Below are 22,702 nucleotides of genomic sequence, written 5' to 3'. Positions count from 1 at the left end.
TTGTATGCGACCTTCTGGAACATTTATTTTGTTTATGCTTCCCAAATTTATGCCCAATAAATAGCTTTGCCAGACGGCAGCTGGGCGTTTAATTTTTCATATCAAGAACCTTCAAACAAAACGAAACACAAACAAGCAGCATTTTGTACGGAGGGTAAACGCGTGTTGGCTGTTTCTGACATTTTGAGCAAATTTGAGGAATTGAAGGTTGCGCTTTTTCATCATGTCTAAAGCGACGGCTATTCACTGGTTCAGGAAAGGGCTAAGACTCCATGACAATCCTGCTTTAATCGCTGCCATCAAAGCTGAGGTTTGTGCCTACTATCCTCAATCATTTTTACTTGTTGTTTCGTAGTAATTTCGGTGCTTTTTCCATGACTTAAAAATATCATTAATGGCTGCCTTTACTTGTCCAGGTGGAATTGCGTCCAATATTTATTTTCGACCCATGGTATGAAGAGAATGTTAGATGTGGAGCCAACCGATGGCGATTTCTTCATCAAAGCCTTTCAGATTTGGACAAGAACTTGCGCCAACTTGGTACAAGGTAAAAATTTATTTTCCTGTTGTCATAAGACAATTTAAGCCCTTTTTAAATTATCAAACCTTTCAAATGTTTCTATTGTATTTCAGGCTTTTTGTGTTCCGAGGTAAGCCCGAAGAGGTGCTTCCCATGCTTTTCAATGAATGGAAAGTGCAACGTCTTACTTTTGAAATTGATATTGAGCCATACTCGCGCCAGCGAGATGATCAGGTGACAAGGATTGCACATCAGCTTGATGTAGAGGTTATTCAGAAGGTTTCTCACACTCTGTACAACACAGAATTGTAGGTGAATTTTGTAGCTGCTTGAAAATATAATCTTAAAGCAATTAGAAAGTCATCACGGTTTGAAAATTTGTTGGTCTTTTTCTTGTCTTTTAGGGTATTAAAAGCAAACATGGATGCTGTTCCATTAACATATGTGAAGGCAGTTTCTCTAATGAAGTCTTTAGGAGAACCACCACAAGCTGTACCTGCTCCTACGAAATTGCCTCCTGAATGCCGTGCTGCTGCGGCATTGCTCGAAGATCATAAATATGATATTCCAACACTGGAGGAACTTGGTGTGGACCAATCTCAGTTAGGACCATGTCTCTTCCCAGGTGGAGAAACAGAAGGCTTGGCTCGTTTAGAGAAGTGTCTGGAAAGAAAAGTTAGTTTATTTGGATAGTTTTTATTATTTTCCCTTTTGTGCTTAATGGTGTGACACTAACTTATTTTCATATCCTGTGCAGGACTGGATCTGCTCTTTTGAAAAGCCAAAGACCATCCCAAACAGCTTGGCTCCAAGCACTACAGTACTGAGCCCTTACATAAGATTTGGTTGTGTATCATCACGCTTTGTGTACCACAAAATAAACATGGTACTATTTTAATTTTTTTCTTATGATAATTTTCTGATTTTTTTTGAAAATATAATCATAAGCCTAACATTTTTAATCATGCATCTTACAGGTTTTGAAAGGCCGGAAGCATTCCCAACCACCTGTATCGCTCATCGGTCAGATGTATTGGCGTGAGTTTTATTACATTGCTGCTTCAGGAACACCTAACTTTGACAAGATGGTTGGCAACAAGGTGTGTTGTAAAGTTCCTTGGGATGAAAACCCAGAATGGGTGGAGAGGTGGGCACAGGTATGCCTCTTGATCTAAGATGTTTAAACAAAGAGAATTCTGTCTTGTGTTTGAGTAAATTTTTATCGTCTTTTTTTAGGGTAAGACTGGATATCCATTCATTGATGCTTGTATGCGTCAGTTGCGCCAAGAAGGGTGGATTCATCACCTTGCCAGACACGCTGTTGCCTGTTTCCTCACCAGAGGAGACTTGTACCAGTCTTGGGAGGAAGGTCAGAAGGTGAGCTGCTTACAAATTTTATCTTGTAGTACTGTTCTTAAAGCTGCGCAAATTTGATTTAACTGCCATCTATTCCACATTCAAGGTATTTGAAGAGCTGCTCCTAGATGCTGACTGGGCATTGAATGCAGGAAACTGGATGTGGATGTCAGCATCAGCCTTCTATCACACATTCTACAGAGTGTACAGTCCTGTAGCCTTTGGGAAGAAGACAGATAAAACGGGGGAGTACATAAGGTAATCATGACATACAGTACAGTAGTGTCTGTTTTTCATTGATGTAAGACTCAAAATTGCTGTTTTTTTTTAATACCGGATCTTTTGTGTCAGGAAATATGTTCCAGAGGTTTCAAAGCTTCCTAGTAATTACTTGTATGAACCATGGGAAGCTTCCTTGTCAGTTCAGAAAGCTGCTAAGTGTGTGGTTGGAGAGGATTACCCTCATCGTCTCGTTAAACATGAGGACGTGTACAAAGTCAACATAGGAAGACTCTCTGCTGCATACAAGGCAAACAAAATATTGCAAAAAGAACGTGAGTAACCTTTCAGTATGCTTAAACGCGTAGTTATGGTTCCATCTACTTTAATACACATCATTTGTTGCAGAAGATGAAGCAGATGATGATTGTCCACACCCACCAGCCAAGAAGAGGAAGGGAAAGGGAAAGTAAATGGGTTTTGGGAGGAAATCTTTATAATCAAACCAACCAGAAATCAGTATTCACGTTTGTACTTCATATTTATTGTTGATATGCATTTAAGATGCACCAGTCCATGGTATTGGCACAAACTTATGAAACTAACAGGAGCTGTTTTAGTTTTAATTTTCTCTTCCTACTTAAATGCAACCTTAGTTTTATAGGTGGTACAGGTGTGAGTTACGGGTATAATACAGTATGTTAACAACACTATCAGTTGTGAGAAAGTACAAATTAGGTAGAAGTTATTACATCACACCCTATGGAGCTAATTTGAGAATCTGTACATGACATTGTTAAGTAACTCATTTTTATTTTAGAAAACCAAATTAAGTTTACATTTGGTATCTTTTACTTTGTAAGATTCAAATAAAATAAAAAGACAAAAAAAATATTTTGTTACGTTTTTCATCCTCCTTCCTGAACTTTTGGCAATTCTTCTCACTAAGGAAAGCACAATCCTTTAGACTAAACACATTTGGCACAACCTAAACATGCCAAACAGCAGTCAGGAAGGACTTTCTTAAGCACATCACAGGTTTGCCCTAATAGTCACGTACTAAAAACGTTTTGGCACCTCCATTAATAAATAAAATAAATTAATAAAGAAGTAAGGAGAAGAAAAGGCAACATTTAAGAGCACCTTAGTAGTGCAAATGCAGAGAGTAATAAAATTACTTTCTTAATATGTATGTCTTTTAAAATGTAAAAATACTAACTATTGTGGCTCGTTATACCATAGGTAAGTGTGCATTAAGAAATGAATCAGACTTATCAGCCACCCTTACAAAACTAGTACATCACATCTTGGTCCAAAGCCAACTTAAAATGACAAGGAACCATCTGACTAGCTTCTGAAAATACATAAAATGGTAAGCAAGGTGACCTCAATGAAACAGTGAAAGAATGACAGTGATCTTTTCTAGAACAGAGAGCAATAATTTGAACAAATGATTACGTAGCTAAATATTTTGAGAATTCATCCTCAATTCTATTACTACCCTAAAGCTCAACTTGAATGATAAATCATCTTAAAAGCTCAACTTGAGTGATAAATCACCTTAATTAATCCATGAAGCACCAGTCTTACCTTACTTGAAAGATTCCTTGAGGGCTCAATATTAAAATGATTGATTGATGGGAAAGTGTTAAGAGATTACCTAGCACGTCAAAAGACTACAGCTCATCAAAGAGATGCATGTTGTGCAAGTGATCACCATAATCAGTAGCTTCACTTCCTACAAAGACATCATGGTGCTCAAGAATTTCTTCAAAAGAAAGGAAATCATCATGGTCGTCATCCGCACTTGCAAAAAGATGGTCGACTTCATCCTTGGCAATGTCTCTACATGAAACAGAGAGCACAGTCGTCAAGCACAGAAGGTAACATGAAATCTTGAGTAAACATCAAATTTCATTGAATAGACTTACTCATTATTTGGAGTAATCCAAGATAAAATTTCAGCAGAATTCAGCCTACCATCACCATCCTTATCAAATTCACCATTAAACTTTTGCTCTTGCACAATTAGATACTCTTTCTCGGGAGAATCAGTCTCTGTTGATCAAACAAAAATATGATGAAATGTGGAAAAGCAATATAAAAATATTAAAGTATGCTTATTATGTAAACAATAACCTTTGCGATCAAGAAATTCTTCAAAACTGATGAATCCATCACTGTCTTTATCTTTTTCCTCTAAGGTCTGAGCAAGCAAATGAGGATGCATAGCAGGGTTTTCTTCAGGAAATTGGAAAACTAAAAATTCTGCTTGATCTAGTTTTCCATCTTTGTTGTTGTCTGCAGCATCAAACATGATCTTGTCATTTTTGATGAGCTGTTTAAAAAAAAGGGTTTAAGACAGATCATTGACTAACACACCAATAAGAGCAGTAGAGCTCAGTAATAAGACAACAATTTACCTTATTTTCCTCCAGGTGATCGTCAGAGAAATCAGTGTCATCACCAAATGAATTTTTGGCATATTCAGACCAAGTAATGTAACCATTGCTGTCATCGTCAGCATCTTCAAATCTTTCATTAGCTTCCTCTTCTGAAAGCATCCTGCCAGATATTCAGAGCACATCTATGAGTCCAGATACACAAAGTATAACACAAGTCTGCGCAGAAATTTAAATGGCAATTCTCACTTGAAAGACCGCATAATCCATGCATGAAGCTCAGATCTGTCGATATTTTGGTCTGCATTCACGTCCATCTTGATCAGTAAGACACGGAGTCGTTTCTTGGATTCTTCTGGAGACAGGTGGTCAAATTCTTCTGCTTCCTTGACAGTTCCTGATGGTGAATAACAAAATTAGACACGACTAAAGGATATATGCTATCGAGTATGAATGGAACATCGGCACAACATAAGAAGCAAGGAAAACTGAACCCCTAAAGGCACTCACAGGTTAAAAAGCAAAAGTGACACTGCTTCTCGAGCACTCACCCAGAATAGCCTCATGATCGAACTCTGCGTGACTTTGATGCTCCCTGTGAATGCGACCGTGCTCCTCGGGCACAAAGCCGCCGTCAGACACCCGCTCTTGGTTGTGGAGGTGCGCGGCGGCGGCCTCTGCTTGGCGGTGGCAGTCCAAGAACACGGAGACGACGACAAACAGCGCAAATGCAACACTAAACCGAGACATTGCGTGCGTTTGGGCTGGGTCTAGGGTTTGGACTAGCAGACGGCTGGGCTGACAAACCCCCCGCAACCCTTCCCTAACCGCAGCGGCGAGCCGAAAGGAACCGGAGAGCCGACAGAGACGGAGACTTGAAGCGCAACAAAGCGGACAGCTTGGCTTTGCAGTCTTCTCGCAAGCCAAGCACCGTCCCGGCCGCGGCGCAGCCCCACCCCAACACCGCCACACCTAACAAATTTGCTGGGTTCGCAGAAAAGGCATAGGTGGGCTGACTGTTTGCATCAATCACAAAAGGAACAACTAGGGGCGTTGCGGGGAGCGGGGAGGGGCGGGGTGCGAGGGGGTGCCGGAAGCTGGAGACACGTAGATTCCACCTGGCCAGGTATTTCAACCCCTACAAAGAAAAGAAAAAGAAAACGCTTCGGGAACATTTTACGACCGTCGGAATCATAATAAGCGTTTTTCTCATCGAAAATAGGGAATACTCGCAAACCCTCGCTCAACGTGAAAAGATTGTGGGTGTGTAGGAGTACTTTGCGTGACTGTACAGACTGTACGGTCAATGGCCGTTACGGCGCGCTCGCCACCGATTCAAAGTGACGCGAGGTACTGCTGCCACTAACGAGACTCGAAACGCCAAGATTCGTTTAATTTGTCGGCTGTGGAATAGACAGTAACTGTGAACGTTGAAAATGGAGCAGATTGTGAAAGACGCTCTGGACGAGGCTGTGGAGAGATTCTGCAACGGAGAAAAACAGTCAGATGACATCATCCTGGCGACGGTGTCTGCCGCCATTTCTGTTGATGGCTTCCAACAGGGCGACGAGGTGGAGCTGTCGCAGTTTCAACTGGCGGACCCGCCGATTTCTTGGAGAGTGAAGATGCAGGTAACAAGACCTTGGTTTTCCAGTGCTGTGAGCTTTGTTACTTTGTCTGACACTGGACGGGTGGCGCTCAGCTGACCCGGGCCAAGGGCGGGATTTTAACGACGTGCCACTACACTGCTCGCTGTGTGCAGGTGGAGGCTGGGGACGTGGTCCGGATCGTGCTGAGCGAGTTGTTCGCGAGGGACATGGCGCGCCTCCGCGTGCAGGGGACCGTCCACCTGAGCCGCCGCGACGACTTGATGGACAACGGGGGCGATGCCGATGGCGACGTGGACCTGGGCGCCGACAGCAACGAGTCGACCTGCTCGTCGTCCAGCCGGCCGAGCCAGGCCGCCCGGGACCACCCCTTGCGGGGGCAGCGCAGCCCCGTCGTGGTGGTCACGGACCACCCCATCACCATCGCCAGCGTGCACCGGTCCGCCGTGTCGCAGGTCGGCGTGCACATGGCGTCGTTCTACCTGCAGCCCGGCCAGCACCTCCAGGACGCGGACAAGGGCGACAGCTCGGAGGAGGAGCGCTGCACCGAGGCCGCCGACTGCGACGAGGTGAGCCTGCAGATGCTGGCCAGGCTGAGCGCCGACTTCGGCCACCTCCTGTCGACGCAGGGCTCCTCCGACGTCGTCCTGCGCGTGGGTGAGCTGCCCGTCAAGGCGCACAAGGCCGTGCTGGTGGCCAGGAGTGAGGTCTTCCGCCAGCTGCTGGAGCAGGTAGGCGAGCGCTCCTCTGTGTGATCTGTTTGCGGAGAGCTTCTCTTGACTCTTGTCGTGCTGCAGGACGACCGCCAGGGCGACGACGCTGCGCCGCCCTCCTCGCTGCAACAGCTGCGGATCGCGGACGCGCCCCGCGAAGCCTTCCTCAAGGTAGGCGTCAACGAGAGTCGTTCTCGTCGTTCTGTCTCTCTCGCACTCATGGGGCGTCCCGTAGGTGCGAGAGAGACAGAGCGACCAGCTTGCTTGTCCGCAGGTGCTGCGCTACATGTACACGGCGGACGTGTCCGCGCTGTCGGACTGCGAGACCGACGTGCTGGTGCTGGCGGCGCGCTTCGGGCTCACCGACCTGGCCGACGAGTGCTGCCGGCGGCTGCTGGTGGCGCTGGACGCCGACAACGGCCTGGCCCTGGACCTGCTGGCCTTCGCCGAGCAGCACGGCGTGGCCGCCCTCAAGGCGCGCGCCCTGCTTGTCGTGGTCGAGCACCTGGGCGAGGTGACCGCCACGCAGCGCTGGCGCGACTACAAGCAGCGGATGCCGTCCCTCGCCGCCGACCTGCTGGAGACGGCCGCGCGCGTCCTGGTGCTGCGCAAGCCGTGAAGGGCCCAGGCTGGCCCGCCACTCTTCTTGATTCGTCCTGAGCAAAGACTGGTGTAGATGACTCATTCTCCATCTTCAGTGCTTTTGATTGTAATGAATAAAAATTTAATGCTGTTATTTTCTTTATTTTTTGTCCTTTATTTAGTCCCTAGTACAGTGCAAAACAGAAATGGGGGAAAAAGATTAGGAGGAAACTGAGAAAAGTGGAGCCCTACCCACACAAGTAAAAGTGTCCAAATAATCAAAACCGTAAAAAAAACCTAACCGAATTTGAATTTTCCGGCCAGTCTGACGAGGCGCACTCGGGTGGGACTTCCCTTCTCGACCAGGTACCTGGTACCAGTCCATGCTGCGTACAGAGGGAAGATTTTTTTTGTGACGGTCTTTTTGATTTTTCGGTCACTTTTCCATCTGTGGGCAGGGGTGTGGTCCGCCGCCGACGAGTTCAACCAGCCCACAAACAAGGTGGCCTGGCCACAGACACACCAACACGGCCCTAATACATTTGCATTAAAAGTTGCGCGTTAAATCTTTTCTATAGGCGACTTACCACCGCTCTATAATTTAAAATGAAATATTCTCGCGCGCCGCATTCTGCGCCCGCCTCCGGCAACGCCTTTCCGCTTTTCCGCCTTTCCGGGCCGAATCGGTTTACCCGCCGGCAGGAATGGGATTAGAAAGCAGCCGGGAAAACGGAAGAGAACGCCGGCCGACGCTCGCGCGCGGACGCGGGGACGGGGTGCGATGCCTTCCGAGGTGCTTCCTTCCACTGGACTAAAAAACGGCGTCAAACGCATCGACACCCGATGAAAAATTCACCAAACCATTGTACACTACTGTGGTTACAAGTTCCCCCTCAGTGGGTGCGCCGTGACCTAGAGTCCCGGTACCCGCTGTGCAGCACGAAGAGAAACAGACAGGCGCCTTTTCTTTGTTTTCTCGAACACCCTTAACGGCTTCCTGGCGAATCTGCAGCCAACAGGCAACAAAAATATAGGAAAAAATAAGGGGGCGGGCCGTGTAAGCAAAACCTCTCTTCTCGGGCGAGAGAGCACGGAAATGAATGTTGATCCATACGCCTCTGGAAAGAAGGGAATAAATTTACCTTGCCTTCTGGAAGCTGCCCCGCCCGGCCGCGCTCTCCGTATTCACGGGTTTCAGTGAGGCTGATTCCATCTTTATTTTTTGTTTCCGCTTTTTTCGTCTCTGGGATTAAACAGCCTCTAGTGAAATTTCACGGCTAGCTAGGTGTAGCGAGCGCGCCAGCGCGGCCCGCCGGGCTGTTCCGTTCCCTGTTCCCGCCGCGCTCTCGAAGTAACTAATCGAGATTCCAATTAACTCGAATGAGCTTCCGGGTGGAAGGGATACCCGCTGCGCCAGGCCTGCAGTCCTGACCCGCAACCACGCGACTGTGAACAAGAGCGTGAACGCGACGACTCCGACACTCCGGCGACGCAGGGACGCTCTCGGCGCGCGACACAGCCTTAGCGACGTCGCGTTGGCACCTTTTCTCGGAGGGTTGCGGGGCTCCAACAGGAAACACGAACCCTAATGGTTGAAAGGCCTAAGCAAGCTGAAGGAAGCTGAAGCGCGCTGCTGAGGAGGAAGAACATCAATCACACTGGCATGACGATGTGGCGCGGTGGCGCCCCGGGACCGCGACAGCCTTCCGAAAAGGCACGGGTTCGAGTCCCCGCGCCGGCGCGGCCCCGCTCCGCCCTGCCCCTCCGACGCGACCTCGGCCGCGGTGTCGCGCTCCTTGACGGGGCCGCTGTCCGACGTCCTCTTGTCTCCGGGCGCCACTGGGACCTCGGATCAAGGACCAAGGCCTGGGGGGCCGCGCGGGCCGCGCGCACGGTCGTGTGCGTGACGCGCGTGCGGTGCGGGCACGCCGCGCGACGGCACGGACGTCTCAAACTCGATATCTCCAACTCGGCGGGCACGTCCGGGATGCGCCGCGTTCGCCGCGTTCGCCGCGTTCGCCGCGCGTGTGTTTGAATATCCTATGCGTCTCGGCGACGCGTCTCCCCGCCCCGCCCCGCCCCGCCCCGCCCGCCCCGCCCCGCCCCGCCCCGCCGGGGAAGGGCGCGGCCAGCAGGGCTTTGCAACGGGCTGTAGGCTGATCCCGAGCACTGCTTTCGTCGCTCTGTCTCCCTCGCACTCACGGGACGCCCCTCGAGTGCGAGGGAGACAGCGACAGCGAAGCAGTGCTTGGAATCGGGCCGCTGCTCACGCTGCCCATCGAGGCCGCCCGCCCCGCCACTGCTATTTGAACGGCTTTCTCAACGCCGTCCCCGCCGCGCCGTCCCCAGTGTCCCCAGTGGCCGGCAGGTGGTTGGCACGTCGGCGCACAGCGAGGCGATATCGCCCCAAAGTGGCCGAGAAAGCCGCTGGGCGGGGCGGGGCGGGGCTGCGGCCATGGCGGACCGCTCTGGAGCTGGAGCGAGCCACCGAGTCCGGCTAACGACGCCGTTCGGACCTCCTTGCTGCTCGGGAGCCGTCGGGAACCGTCGGGAACACTGGAACAGGTCGCCGTTTCACTTGATGTCGCCTGGGCCGGCCTGCCCGGGCCCTGCGCGCCCTGCGCGGCGCCTCGCTGCTCCAGGCTCTCTAGGCCATCGGGGCGGCCGAGGCCTTGGCCAGGGCGACGATGACGCGGCGCCCCGTTCGGCGGCCGAGTCGCCTGGCTGCTGTCTCTGTCGCACTCACGGCGCTCTCCGTAAGGGTGCGAGAGAGACAGAGCATCGCTCGGCAGCGAACGGCGCCCCCAGTACCGAATTATCGGGCCATTGCCGCCACTGCCGTCGCCGAATGTTGGCAACAGTGCAATGCGGGGGCGGGGGGTGGCGCCCTGGCATGCCCTGGCACCGCGCGCCGCGCGCCGCGGTAGTGGCCCCCCTGCCTTCCTGTTCGTCAAGGGGGAACGTGAGCGAGCTGGGCAAGTTGGCAGCATTGTGCCATCGCCACTCCCGCGCCCCGCCCCGCCCCGCCCCGCCCCGCCCCGCCCCGCCCCGCCACGCGCTGCGTGCCGTGCCGCACTTGAATCAGCAAGGCGTACCGACCGTCTCGTCGGCAGGCCTTCCAGGCTTTCCAGGCCTTCCGAATTCCGTCTCTGTCCCCCTCATTACCAAGTAATGGCGGCGTGGCGGCATCGGGGATGAAAGAGAAAGAGAAAGGGCAGCCCAGGTGCAACGACGAAATGACGGAGTCGGACCGGTCGCGGGTTCAAAGCCCCGCGCCGCGACCGCCTTTTCAAACCCGCCGAGCGATTCCGACGAGTCGCTCCGTCTCTCTCGCACTCCCGCGGAACGTCCCTCGAGCCCGACGGAGACAGAGCGAGGGAATCTCCCTGCAGGTTCTCGCGCCAGGGTGGGACGGATGTAAACTCCGTGGCCGTGTTGCAAGCGCGGATGTGCGCAGGGGGAGGGTGGCGAGGGGGATCATAGCAAGAACACGACTCTGAATTCGCCCTGAACGGGTACAGACCGCGGGGCTTGGGGCCCAATGCAGCCCAATGGCACAATAGTGCTTCGGGGATCTGGCAGCCGAGAGGGTACCCGAGAGGTTTGGGGGCAGCCAACGGCAAGCGGCGGCCAGCTCCTTGCCCCGAGCTTGGCCTGGATGTTGAGAAGGCTGGCCTTCCCTCTCTCTCTCTTTCTCGCTCAGCCGCGATGGTCGTTTCCAGGGCAGCCTGCCCGTAAACAGGGATCAGTGTCCGGGCCAACGGCTGCAATAATACGCCTTCATGTGCCATCAGCACGGACTAGGCGTGGCGCGGCGGGGCGCGGCGGGGCTGAGGTAGAGCGGCCTGGCCTCTGGTGCCTCTGGTTGCCAGTGGTGGCGACAGGGTGAATTACAGGAGACGCTTTAAGCTGATTCCGCCTCGCAGCTTCGCAGGTGTGTCTGGGGCGGCGTGGGATTGGGGGCCCGCCGGGCCCGGCCGGTCGTGCTTCGTCGCTGCGTCTCTCTCGCACCGCCTTGAGTGCGAGAGAGACGCCCTGCTCGGGATCGGTCTGGCGCGACGCGTTTCACGTCACCGCGGCATATGCGTCGACGCAGTCCTCTGTATCTGGAGCACGCGGAGCATGGCCTCGGCCTGGCCATGGCCGCGCTGGCGGCCTCGGCCTCGGAAAGAGCGCAGGCATGGCGAAGCACCGCGCCAGTAGTGTCCCGCCTATTTGTTTGCGCGCGTTGTTGTGGACTTTCAACGCGCATGCAAACTTTCGTTCCATTCAGCGGGAAAAAGAAAAAGGGGGAAGTGCCTGACCCGGATTTGGCGGCGTCCCCCCCCCCCCATGGCGGATGGCGGCGGAAGGGAGGAGGGCGGCCGGCGGACAGCAGGTGGCTAATTGGCGCCACGAGAGGGGCTCGGCGGAGAGAGGCGAGATGCTGCCTGGATGCGGCGACGCGGCGGCCGGTTTCAGAGTCCACGAGGCCACCATCATGGTAGTGCCCTTCAAATGGCCAATGCTTATTTTGGGGTCGCAGCCTCTTGGCTCGGGTCGCTAAATTTTGTCTGTCGCGTCGCGCGGTCGCGATAACTCTCAACTGACCTTTTCGGGTCGTGAGAGCTGGAAAAGGTTGGGAACCGCTGTTCTGGCTGTGAGAACTGGCAGGCTGATGTGCTGACGCCGTCCCGCCTGCACTGGGTGGTTCGAACCCCGCGTCTGGCAACAGCGCTAAAAATCAGTGAGCAAACCGTTAGCGACCTGCCAGGGCGGGCGCGGCAGCGCGGCCTCGCCTGGCGAGTCGACAGCAATAATGTGCCGGTGACGAACGTCGATTTTCCCTCGACCAATATTCTCTGCTTGGCCTGCCCCGCGGCCCCGCGGCCCCGCCGAGGCCTGGCCTCCTTCCAAATGAGCAGACAGACCAACATTTTCCCCGGGGTGGCAGCGCGCTGCAGCGGCGGGGCGAGTTTTGGCGGCGGGGCGACGGGCCGCCTTGCCTTGTACTGTGCGGTTGGCACTGGCCCTGGCACGGAGGGGTTGGTCGCACTGCTGGGTCTCCGCTTCTCCGGTCTCCCGCGCTCCAGTCCACTGCCTTGTCACAATTACAAAACAACCTCCATTGTTCCTCCTATCGGTTGGCAGGAGTTTCCGCCGCGGAGCCCCGTGCCTGGCGGGCCTGGCGGGCCTGGCGTGCCTTCAGTGTCTCTGCCTCCGCGTTTTTGTGGCTTTGGCCTTTTCAAGCGACATCTCTCGCCTCGCCGCCTTTCAGACGGGGCCAGGGCCCGGCCACCCTCGGCCAGCCAGCCGTCGCCCTTAAGGCCGTTGTGTCCTGCGTGTCCTGCTTGCGAGGACAATGGCCGCGTCAATTGGAGTCCTTCCCGACTTTCATTACTTCCCCCTGACTTGGCCCACAGCCCTGCAGGCCCTGCAGGCCGCCCAGATTCAAGGGGTCACGCAGGGCAGGGCCTCCAGGGCCTCCAGGGCCGCGGCCAAGGACAGCCAAGGGCTTGTCGGTCCGGCGGCCCCGTCCGCAGCGCGGCGTGGCGCAGCGCGGCACGCAAGGGACCCTTTCGGGACGGCAGAAAAAAACCTGGAGGAAGGCGTCGGATAGCCCGCGGGGTGCGATAAGCTTCAAGCAGTGCGGATGAGTCTTGACAGATAAATCGACATCTTTCCCCCTTTCTCTCCTTTTCTTCTCCACTTTTTGTCTCGCTCTCTCGTGTCGGAAGCAGAGGTTACGGTTCCATTTGCAGCGGCACGGCCGGAGCCGAGGCCGGAGCCGTCGATGCGTGACGGAGGGACGGACGGAGGGGCGGCCAGGCTGAAGGGTCTGGAGGGCGAGAAGGATTTATCTGGTGCAGGTGCGCGTCACGCGGCGTCCGGCCAGGTCCGGGACGACAAGGTCCCCGTCAACGACGCCCTTCTCCGCCGCGCCCGCCGCCCCGCCCCGCCCCGCCCCGCCCCGCCCCGCCCCGCCCCCCCCGCCCCCCGGGAGCCAATGTGGCGGAACGCGGCGATAGGCCGACTTGGCAGCAAAAAGGGCGCCGTGGCACTCCGTACTCCGAGGCGTGCCCAGGCGTTACGTCCCTATGCAGCAGTGCCATTCCGAACATCGTCGCTCTGTCTCTCTCGCACTCGCGGGGTGTTGCGTGCGGGCGCGAGAGAGACAGCGCCAGTGCGGAATCAGTCTCGCTCGCCTCGCTGGCCGCGTTTGTGCGACGTCTGCACTGCTCGGCACTGCTCGTCGCCCGGCCAGGCCTTGGGCCTTGGCCGGCCCGCGGCGGCCAACGCCCCCGGGCTTGTCCCCGGGCCTCGGCCAGGAGGGAGGGCAACACACCTCGGCGCCAGCACCGGGAGCAGCCCGTCGACGCCGTGGTCGAGCACGGCGAAAGTGCCGCCACCATGGCCGCCGTGAACCCCGGGCCGGGCGCGAGCGCGCGACGTTTAACGTATGTGAAGGTTGCGGGGAAGGGGGAGGGGTTCGCATGACGCGCTCTGTCTCCCGGCCAGCTCATGCGTAAATCCAATATCACGCTGATTTATCGGAGCCACATAAGCGCCACGCTGGCCTCGGCTCGGCTCGGCTCGAATGACTTGGCCCCGGAGCATTCTGCGTTCTGCTCGACTCGGCTCGACTCGGTGCCCACCAACAGCATGCACGCCCTTTATATGTGCTCGATCGCTTTCCTGTCACGTGACCCGGCCTCCCGCCTGTCGTCGTGTTCACGGCGAAGGCGGTGGCTCGGCTGCGCGACTCACCCACTCGCCTGGGAAGAATACCCGTCACAGCGCCATTTAGGTGCGAACTACGTAGATAGTGTAAGCGCAAGGCGAAGCTCGAGTTCTCCTTGCCCTGCGTAGGCGCGTCGCGGTCCTCGGACGCCGCCGTGGACTCCGTGGATGCCGTCCCGGCGGCATGGCTGCGTCCGGGACTGCCTACCCGCCAGGCGGCGAGGCGGGGCGGCCGATCAAACCGACTCCCAACGCGTCGCTCGTCGCTACCCCCCGTCTCGGAGACAGCCTCGCGCTGGGGGTATTTCTGGCCGTGCTTCGCGGTGGTGCTTCCCGTTGTCTCTTTCTTCTGTCCTCCTCGACGCGTCGACGCGCAATTCACTCCGAGACTCTGAGATTACTGCCAGCCGCGCTGCCACCATCACGCTGCCGCTCGCGCGCTCTCCAGAAGAAATGGAGAGATAATCGAGAGGCACCGACAACGCGGTGCAAAAGAAGAAACCAGCGACGAAAAAAAGAGAAAGGAATCTGGAAGTGGAACGAAAACGAGAAGAAGAAGGCCATTACGAACTAGAACCGGCCTACAACGAGAAGGCTGAGGCGGCGCGGACGGGGACAGGTGCGGGGCTTGTCTGTAAATGATGATATCATGTAGAGCTGCGAGTGCGGCGGTGCGGCAGCTCGAGTCTCTCTCTCTCTCTCTCTCTCTCTCTCTCTCTCTCTCTCTCTCTCTCTGCAGCTCACCTGGCCTGGCTCATGGCTTTTAATTCCCACACGCGTGCGCCGCCTTTACGCCCCTTCCCCTCCCCCTCCACCGCCGCGGCACTGCTAGGCACGGCGGGTCGGGGTTCTCGAGTTCATTTGCTCTTTATACAGCTCTTGCACTCGCAACTGGAATGGATGGTTGCAATAGTCACCCCTCCCTCCCCCTCGCTCCCTGTTTTTCCGCCCTGCTCCTCTCTGCTTACCCCCTTTCGCTCATCAAGCGCGTGCTCCGCCGAGCCTCAAAGGTACCGAACTGCGGCGTGCTACACGCCGTGTGTGTGTGTACAGTGGAAAACTGTGCAGAAATGCGGGAGTTTCAATCATTTTCAGACACGCTTTCCACCGCTAAATTTTCCCCTGTCTTCTGGGGACGGCTCATTGTGTCAACCGGGTGAGGGGGATGGACGGTCTTTGCCGCCAGGCGGTCCAGCGTCCCAGCCTCCAGCCCGGCCGAATCAACGCAGCGGCAGCCCGACTGCGCCGCCGATGCGAACACAAACGAATGTACCGAGCAGCCGGTGTGTGTCCAGCATAAACTGTGTGATGAGCGGGACGCGGCACGCCACTGTAGGCACACAACGTGGGCGGGCCGGCCGTGCCCGCCCGGTTGGCATTCGGAAACTGCAATCAAGGTGGAGGCAAGTAGAACCCCAGTGTGCCCGCCGAGCCCGCCGAGCCGGCGCGGTCCGCAGCACTGTGAACACTGTGCCGGCATGGCAAATTGGCGCGGAAATTCAAAGTCTTCTTCCCTTTAGAACGACCGTACCGCCCCGGCCCGAAAGGCTGAGCCACAGGTCGAGTCCGACTTGGCCGGGCTTGGCCGGGCTTGGCCAGCAGACGACAGCGCGCTTCCCCCGCTAGAGTGCGCCAGGGTCACCGCTCGCCACTTCCGGTTGCAGGTTCCGGTGCTGCCACGGCTGCGCGGTCCACGCAGGGCCACGCAGGGCCACGCAGGGCCACGCAGTCCTAATGTAGCTCTGCTGTACCCCGCAGGCCGATTCCGAGAGTCTCTTTCACCTCTACGCGGCGCCCCGTGAGTGCGAGAGAGACAGAGCGACCCTCGGAATCAGCCTGCTGGCCAGCCCGTTGGCTGCGGGCCCTACACTGCCGCGGCCCGCAGAGTGATTGTCCGAATAGCGTCGCGCAGTCGCACTCGCGGGGCGTCCCGCTGCGGTGCGAGAGAGACGGAGCGGCAGGCCGGCGTGCCAAGGCGAGGTCCTCACTCCGCCGGCATCCTGGAGGCCCTGGAGGTCCTGGAGGCCCTGGAGGTCCTGGAGGTCCTGGAGGTCCTGGAGGCCCTGGAGGCCTTGGAGTCGTCGCCACTTTACCGGGTCATTGGCGGGTTCCTGTCGTCCCTCCGCCACGCCCCTTGCCCTGCTGCACTCTACGGCCCTGCGTCAACGCTCTGTCTCTCTCGCACTCACGAGGCGTCCCGTTAGGCCCGCTGGGCTGCGAGAGAGACAGTGACGGACACTGCTCGGGATTCGACGCCTCCGTTAAGGCACGAGTGCCATCCCAAGAATAGGTTAGGTTAGGCTGCGCAACATTGCATCTTTCCGCGGCAGAATGTTGTCTTGGAGTGGCGTGTCGCTCGCAGCGTCCGTCGCTCGCTGACCCAAGTTTGTTTACGCCGCTGCGCCGCGCACACAAGCTGCCGCGCGGAATTTACGAGGTGTCCGAACCGAGTGGCGCTGTCTCTCTCGCACCCCCACGGGACGCCACGTGAGTGCGAGCGAGACAGAGCGATGGAAGCACTTCCGGAATGAGCCTGGCCTGGCAGGGCTCCTCCAATCTGCGAGTCCTTCTCGCAGACGCCGTTTTTTTCTCCCGCCGCCTTTGCAAAATACCACTCTGTTCCGGCCGAGTTCCGGCCGAGTTCCGGCCGAGCAAGTTGCCGGCCCCGATATTGCCCGGCCGGCAGGCTGTCTCTCTCGCACTCGCGGGGCTGTCCGGAGGGGTGCGAGAGAGACGCCGCGACGGCTCGGGCCGGGAGACGCATGGCCGTTGTTGCGCGGCCGAGCCAAGCCGTCGCTCTGTCTCTCTCGCACCCCCTGTGGAACGCCCCGGAACGCCCCGGAACGCCCCGGAACGCCCCGGAACGCCCCGGAACGCCCCGGAACGCCCCGCCGCGGCGTCATGGCGTTCATCCTCATTTCCATGACAGATGTGTGGCGAGGAAAAACCACCGGGGACCTAGAAACACAGTGTAGATAAGTGGATGGCGCGGCGTGGCGCGGCGTGGCGCTGGGCCCCGGCCGGACCGCAGGGAGGCAGCGAGGGGTGGGGGTGGGGGGGGGGGGGCATGGCGGGGCCGAGGGGACCAGTTACAACCCCATCGTTATTAGGCGTCGTGTAGTACACGGCACGGACCGTCCAATTTCACGAATTATATGTATTTGAGAGAGAAACAAAAATCGCAGTGGGGTGGGGGGCGGGGCGTGGTGGGGCTCGGGGATTAGGTAGGAGGTTTGCCCTACATTTTGGCGCGCCGAAACTTAAACAGCTTGAAAAACTTTGGACTGCTCCAGGCTTCTTACTATATGCGAACTTGGGGCTCACAGCATACAAAATAACGAGAAAAAATACCGGCACTGGTGTGAGATGATGAAGTGGGGGTAGAGCGAAATACCTTCCAGTCTGTCTCCATACCAAACGCTGAATGAAAAAAAAGTTAAAAATGTCAGAAATTTAAAATATTTAAAATGTCAAAATTCAATAACAAAGTGTATTTTGTCCCGGAGCTTGTATCGCACTGTGGCCACCTTTCGAAATGAGAAACGTCAGGGGACGCGGTGGTGGCGCTGGGAATCGTTAAGGTAATGTTGGCAGCGCTGAGCCCGGCAGCCTGGCTGTGCCAGTGTACCACACACTTTGCCGCGCCATTCCGCGGCGCACAGCGCGCACAGCGCGGCGCGTTCTGCCGGACAAACGATTATTAATTGCCAACAACTACTCGAGACACTTTGCATTGCAGTCAGGCCGGCCGGCCGAAATAACGAACGCGGAAAAGCAAATGAAAACGCAACGCGGAAAAGCAACGCGGGAAAGCGGCGATAAAAGTAAAGTACGGCTTGGCTCTGCCAGGCGTCATAAAGTGGCCGGGAATGTATGCAGGCAGGCAGGCAGGCAGGCAGGCGGCAAGGCCGAGCTGGCAGGCAGGCCAGGTTTTCATCTTGCCGCCTGCTGCTCTGTACCCGCGGCCAATTTTTCACCGGAATGTTGTCCAAATATTCGGGCGCGCCTCGGCCGGCTTTGGCCAAGGCTTTGGCGACACGCGCTCCATTGGTCCATTTGTCCGGCGAGCCGCGCGCGATTCGGCCGCGTGACGGTTTTGCCAATCCCGCGGGCAGGTTCGGGGCGCCGTCGCGCTGTCTCTCTCGCACTCACGGGGCGGGGCGTAGGGGTGCGAGAGAGACGGAGGCACTGCGCGGCATCGGCCCGCTGTGTGTCGGTTTACCGGCAGGCTTGTAGTGGTGGATTAAAGAGGCTTGGCAACCCCCGCCCCCTCCCCCGCCCCGCAGTTTGAAGCCCGGCGGCGGATCGCGTAGCGCTTGTCTGTCAAACATATTATTTACGCTTGCTTGCCACAGCCCGCCAGCCCGCCAGGGCCCCCCAGGCCCCACTCCGGCCTACCGCCGTGATATACTGCCATGTTGAGCTTAAACACCCCGACCGCGCGCCCGCCGCGCCCCGCCACGCCGCCAGAACGCCACACACATGGCACCCACGGGCCCGCGGCCGCGGGCTACCCACCAACCCACACCGGGGGACCGAAAGCCTCGCGCCGACGCAAACGTGCTGAACCTTCCGGGGATCGAAAAGGTTCCCCCGGGTTTGGCGCCGGAAACGGTGCTTTCGTGGCCTCGGTCGAAGGCAGGTTGGCGTTCGAAGCAAAGAGAGAGAGGGAGGGAGCGTCCGACGCAGCCAGTGCGGCCGGACGGGCGAGGGCGGCCCGCCCGGCGGGGTAGGCCGCACTGTCAGGCTGCGGCGCGCGAGCGCGGCGGGTTGCCTATCCCGAGTTCGGCGGGCGCTCCCCGCTGCGGATGCTGCACCGCGCTGCGTCGCGCTGCTCCGCGTCGCGAGCCCCACGCGCAATACGCAGCGACGAGTTCGCCCGCGGTGCAGGTTTTATTGCGTTCCAGCGACGGTGGCACGCCGCGCCCCGCCGGCAGGTACGCGGAATACCCTCGGCAGTGTTCGTCTCCTCCTCCTCGTTGACCTCGCGGCCGTGGGCAAGGCCGTGGGGCCGTGTCGGCGACAAGTCCCCGCGGACGGCCCCCAGGAGGGACCCTCCGTCGACGCCGCCCCGACGCCGTGCTCTATGGGGCCCCCAGGACGGGGACGACGAGGACGGTGCGGACGCCGAGGACGACTTCACTGCAAAGCCAGGCGGTGCGCCGATCATCGACGACCGTTTTCCAGTGTTGTAGTACGTTGTACCGAGGTCCACGGTGGAGGCGCACCTGCAGGGAGGGCAGGGCGAAGGCGAAACAAGGAGCAAAACAAAGTGGGAAGCGAGCCGTCGGCCTAAACGCAATGCCGCCACGCCGACACACCGACACACCCACACACCGACACGCCGACACACCGGCGCACGGCAGAAGAATAAAGTTCGGCGCTCCCGCACATAGAGAGCGCTCCGCCCGGCTCGGGAAGTTGGCGGGCGAGCCGGAACACGCTGCTACTTGTTCTTAAACCCACCGCGCTGTAAGTTACCGCGGGGCTCTCTAACAGTACTCAACGACCAAATGAAAGTGCCGCGGCGTCGCGCCCGGCCGTCTGCCGCCGCCAACAACAACAACACACGAGCAAAAAACAGCAACAACAACAAACGGCGAGCACTGAGCAATATAAGGAAGGGGGAGGTGGGACGCGGTGCATGTTTGGGGTGGGAGGGGAAGGGACCTCCGGCATCGTTGGCCTCGAATTGCCGGTGACCGCACCCGTTTAATAAGAAACATCCCGTCGCGGTTGGCCGACAGTGTAGGAGTGTGTGTGTGCGCGCGACAGAAAGAGAGAGAGTGTGTGTGCGCGTGCCCGAGCTGAAGGCGTTGAAAGCGCGCACCTACGTGCATTCGAGACGTCCTGACTGTGACGCCGGTGTGCAGAGGCCTTATTAAACTCCTCGCCTCTCTCGGCAGTGACATCCACCACGCATGTGGGGGCGTGTGTGTGGGCGTCGGGGTGCGAGTGCGTGTAAATGAGTGCGGTGCTGTGGTGCTGCGGTGCGTACTCGGGTCGCCACACCAGTAGGCAGCCCAGCCACCGCACCCAGTGGGTTACCCACCATCCACCGCCACCTCGCCGAGTCAGTCTTTTCCCACCGCCTGTGTTATTTGATGATGTATGACAAAAAGAAGGCGGTGGAATCGGCATGGCGCGCTTCTTGCGCATGCGCGCCCCGCCCCGCCCCGCCTCGCCCCGTCGCGCCACCCTCCGTGTCCAGCTGTCGCTGATGATGGCAAAAAATCCGCTCGTTTGTAATTTAGAAGGCGCGCGGAGGTGAGGGTGGGGGTAATGAGAGGAAAGGGGGTGGGGGTAAACGCGCCGAAAAATACCTGCAGCGGACGGACGGACGGACGGGGCAGCGGGCAGACAGACAGACAGACAGACAGACAGACAGACAGACAGACAGACCGGCCGACAACAGGCAGACAGACGGAGGAAAGGGCAAGCGGCTAGACAGGACCGGGGCAAGGGGTGACATCGAGGGCGAGGCCAGACACACACACACAAGCACGCAGCCACCCTCTACACATGCACACACACGCACACAGTCAAGCACAGTAGTCACCCCCGCTCCCACACTGCGACCCACATTTGTACTCCGAGCAAGACAGCGAAAGAGAGAGACAGAGAGTGGGAGATAGTGGGAGAGAGAAGGGGAGAGAGAGAAGGCAACACTTAGCGCGACACTGGCGTTATGTCGCCAGGCTGCTTCTTATTCCCGAGAGGTAAGGCGAGCTAGCTGGCCGTGTCGGGGAGGGGAGTGGGGGAGGGGAGGGGAGGGGCTGGGGGTAAGGCTGGCTAACTGTGCGCATGCCAGGTCCGCAACAACATGTTCTCTCCCCACACACGTTTTTTGCGCGGACAAAATGCTGGTCGAGACAGGCCTTTTTCCCCGCCGCCGTTTTTAGTCCCAAAAAGGCAGCAAAGCAGTGCAGTGAGGTGGCCGTGGTTCTGTGCCGCTTAGCACACGTGTAGTTTGTCACGCAGTGCGGCAGTGCGACGACCGTCTTGGTTTCCGCCAGGGGGATTTTTTTTATTTTCCTGACAGAAAGTAGCCTTTTTTTTCCAAGCTCGCGTCTTTGAAGATTCTTGTTTTTTCTCTCCGTCCTTTTCATACAACGGCTAGGTGGCCTCAAATGTGGTTTAAGAAGGCCTCCAACTGTTCACGCTGCCCTCTGGCCTCTGCCCTAGTGTGGCCGCCCCGCCCCGCCCCGCCCCGCCCCGCCCCGCCCCGCCCGCCCCCCCGCCCCGCCCCGCCCCGCCCTCGTTCCAGCTTTTCCAGGCGCGCTCTCCCCGTGTTTACCTTTGCCCCCTCCTTTCCACCATGTCCAGCGGATAATTTATGATGCGAAGGAAAGGGCCACATTATCCAGCAGGCTCCAGGAGGGGAAGAGCCAAGAGCGTAAGCCACCCTGGAAAAAGAAGAAAACGAAAAAAAGGAGAGAGGTTAAGCTGTCACGGCTTATAAATTTGCAACCAGCGAACAATCGTCGTTTTGTGGGATCTGTAAGCTATCCTCCATTTCATCTTCCGAATCGACAAAAGGAAGGCACCCAAAAATCATGGAAAGTATCCCTGCACACCAGCAGCACCCCAGATGTAACATACCACGCCCAAATAATTTTAATAAAAAAAATTTAAAATTTGGAAAGAAAAAAAATTAAGGGTACTACAAGTGAATCTTCACTCTTGTCACTTGAATTACGCAGGCAGTATCGCAGGACGGCTCAGCCGAGCCAGGAGGAGAAATCATCAAACACTTAATTCACTGTAATTCGCTCTGCCCCCCGAGGTCCCCCCGGGTGCCACTTCCTCTCGTCTGACGAGGATGGCGCCAAATTAAAAACTTTAATCGCGTGTCTGTCCTTGTCTTCCTCGTCGCGCCGCGTCGCGCCGTCCGCCACCTGTCGCGCCCGCACTTTTCTTTTTCTTTTTTTCATGTTGCCTGGTATCACAGAGTTAAATTAACATTTTAACTCGGTGAAACGAAATCATCAGAAACGTTTTGACGAAAAGCACGCACAGAAAAAGAAGCAAGAAAGCAAACTTGAAAAAAAAATCTCATTCAACGAACGTTAATGAAAGCAGATGAACCACCGCGTTTCACAACTGCTGTGATAGCCGAGAGGTTAGAGACGTGGGATCGAGTTACCGCAGGCCGGCGTTCGAATACCAACGTCACAAAAGTTTTTTCGACTTGCTATCCTAAGGGTGGTGGTTCGAGGCCATGAGAGCGGAGCCGTGTGCAACAGGCCCACATGCCGGAGGTTCGACTCCTAACAAATATTTCCATTTAATTTTACTGCCTCACCCAGTGCGGTTCAAACCCGTAAACGTGAGCCCACTCCGTGCATGGGACGTGGTGGTCCAGGGAGTAGAGGCGTCGGTTCTCAGTGCTAGGGTCGGCGGTTCGACTCCCCCAACTTCTTGCGAAATTTTGACCGGGTCAGTCGAGTCCTGTTGCGTCAAGAACCCACCTCACGCCGGTCCCCTCATCATGGGCCGTGGTGGCCGAGAGCGTAAAGTCGTGTGATCCCGGTGGCGGGGTCCGGGGATCGAATCTCATCATTTCGTTACATTTTTCGACTG

The 22,702-nt window shown here is 56.7% G+C and overlaps 4 protein-coding genes across 5 annotated transcripts in view; 2 read left to right on the top strand and 2 right to left on the bottom strand.

The window, feature by feature from the left end:
* Positions 1-22,702, bottom strand: part of LOC117639275 — a 380,425-nt gene that overhangs the window by 30,202 nt on the left and 327,521 nt on the right. The gene's annotated exons all lie outside the window — the stretch shown is intronic.
* LOC117639285 (cryptochrome-2) lies at positions 47-2,881 on the top strand. 2 transcript variants are annotated; one of them, XM_034374813.1, is made up of 10 exons: positions 47-310; positions 417-547; positions 634-828; positions 925-1,195; positions 1,278-1,406; positions 1,498-1,677; positions 1,757-1,897; positions 1,983-2,134; positions 2,228-2,430; positions 2,504-2,881. In XM_034374813.1, the coding sequence occupies exons 1-10, from the start codon at positions 224-226 to the stop codon at positions 2,566-2,568; spliced, it is 1,554 nt and encodes a 517-aa protein (XP_034230704.1). In that variant the 5' UTR covers positions 47-223; the 3' UTR covers positions 2,569-2,881. The 2 variants fall into 2 exon arrangements, with proteins under 2 accessions (XP_034230704.1, XP_034230705.1); XM_034374814.1 differs by having other exon boundaries at positions 224-310; positions 2,507-2,881.
* LOC117639291 (reticulocalbin-2) lies at positions 2,618-5,562 on the bottom strand. The gene is made up of 6 exons (XM_034374825.1): positions 5,049-5,562; positions 4,747-4,894; positions 4,519-4,660; positions 4,235-4,433; positions 4,027-4,153; positions 2,618-3,940 (listed from the first exon to the last, which is right to left on the bottom strand). The coding sequence occupies exons 1-6, from the start codon at positions 5,245-5,247 to the stop codon at positions 3,772-3,774; spliced, it is 984 nt and encodes a 327-aa protein (XP_034230716.1). The 5' UTR covers positions 5,248-5,562; the 3' UTR covers positions 2,618-3,771.
* On the top strand, positions 5,590-7,436 carry LOC117639708. Its single transcript, XM_034375584.1, has 4 exons — positions 5,590-6,128; positions 6,260-6,835; positions 6,902-6,988; positions 7,092-7,436. Exons 1-4 carry the CDS (start codon positions 5,934-5,936, stop codon positions 7,434-7,436), a joined length of 1,203 nt encoding a protein of 400 aa, XP_034231475.1. The 5' UTR covers positions 5,590-5,933.

This window comes from Thrips palmi, unplaced genomic scaffold, assembly GCF_012932325.1.
Source record: "Thrips palmi isolate BJ-2018 unplaced genomic scaffold, TpBJ-2018v1 HiC_scaffold_11, whole genome shotgun sequence".
Taxonomy (NCBI): domain Eukaryota; kingdom Metazoa; phylum Arthropoda; class Insecta; order Thysanoptera; family Thripidae; genus Thrips; species Thrips palmi.
Note: the sequence above shows the minus strand (reverse complement) of the source record. Positions and strands in the feature narration are given on the sequence as shown.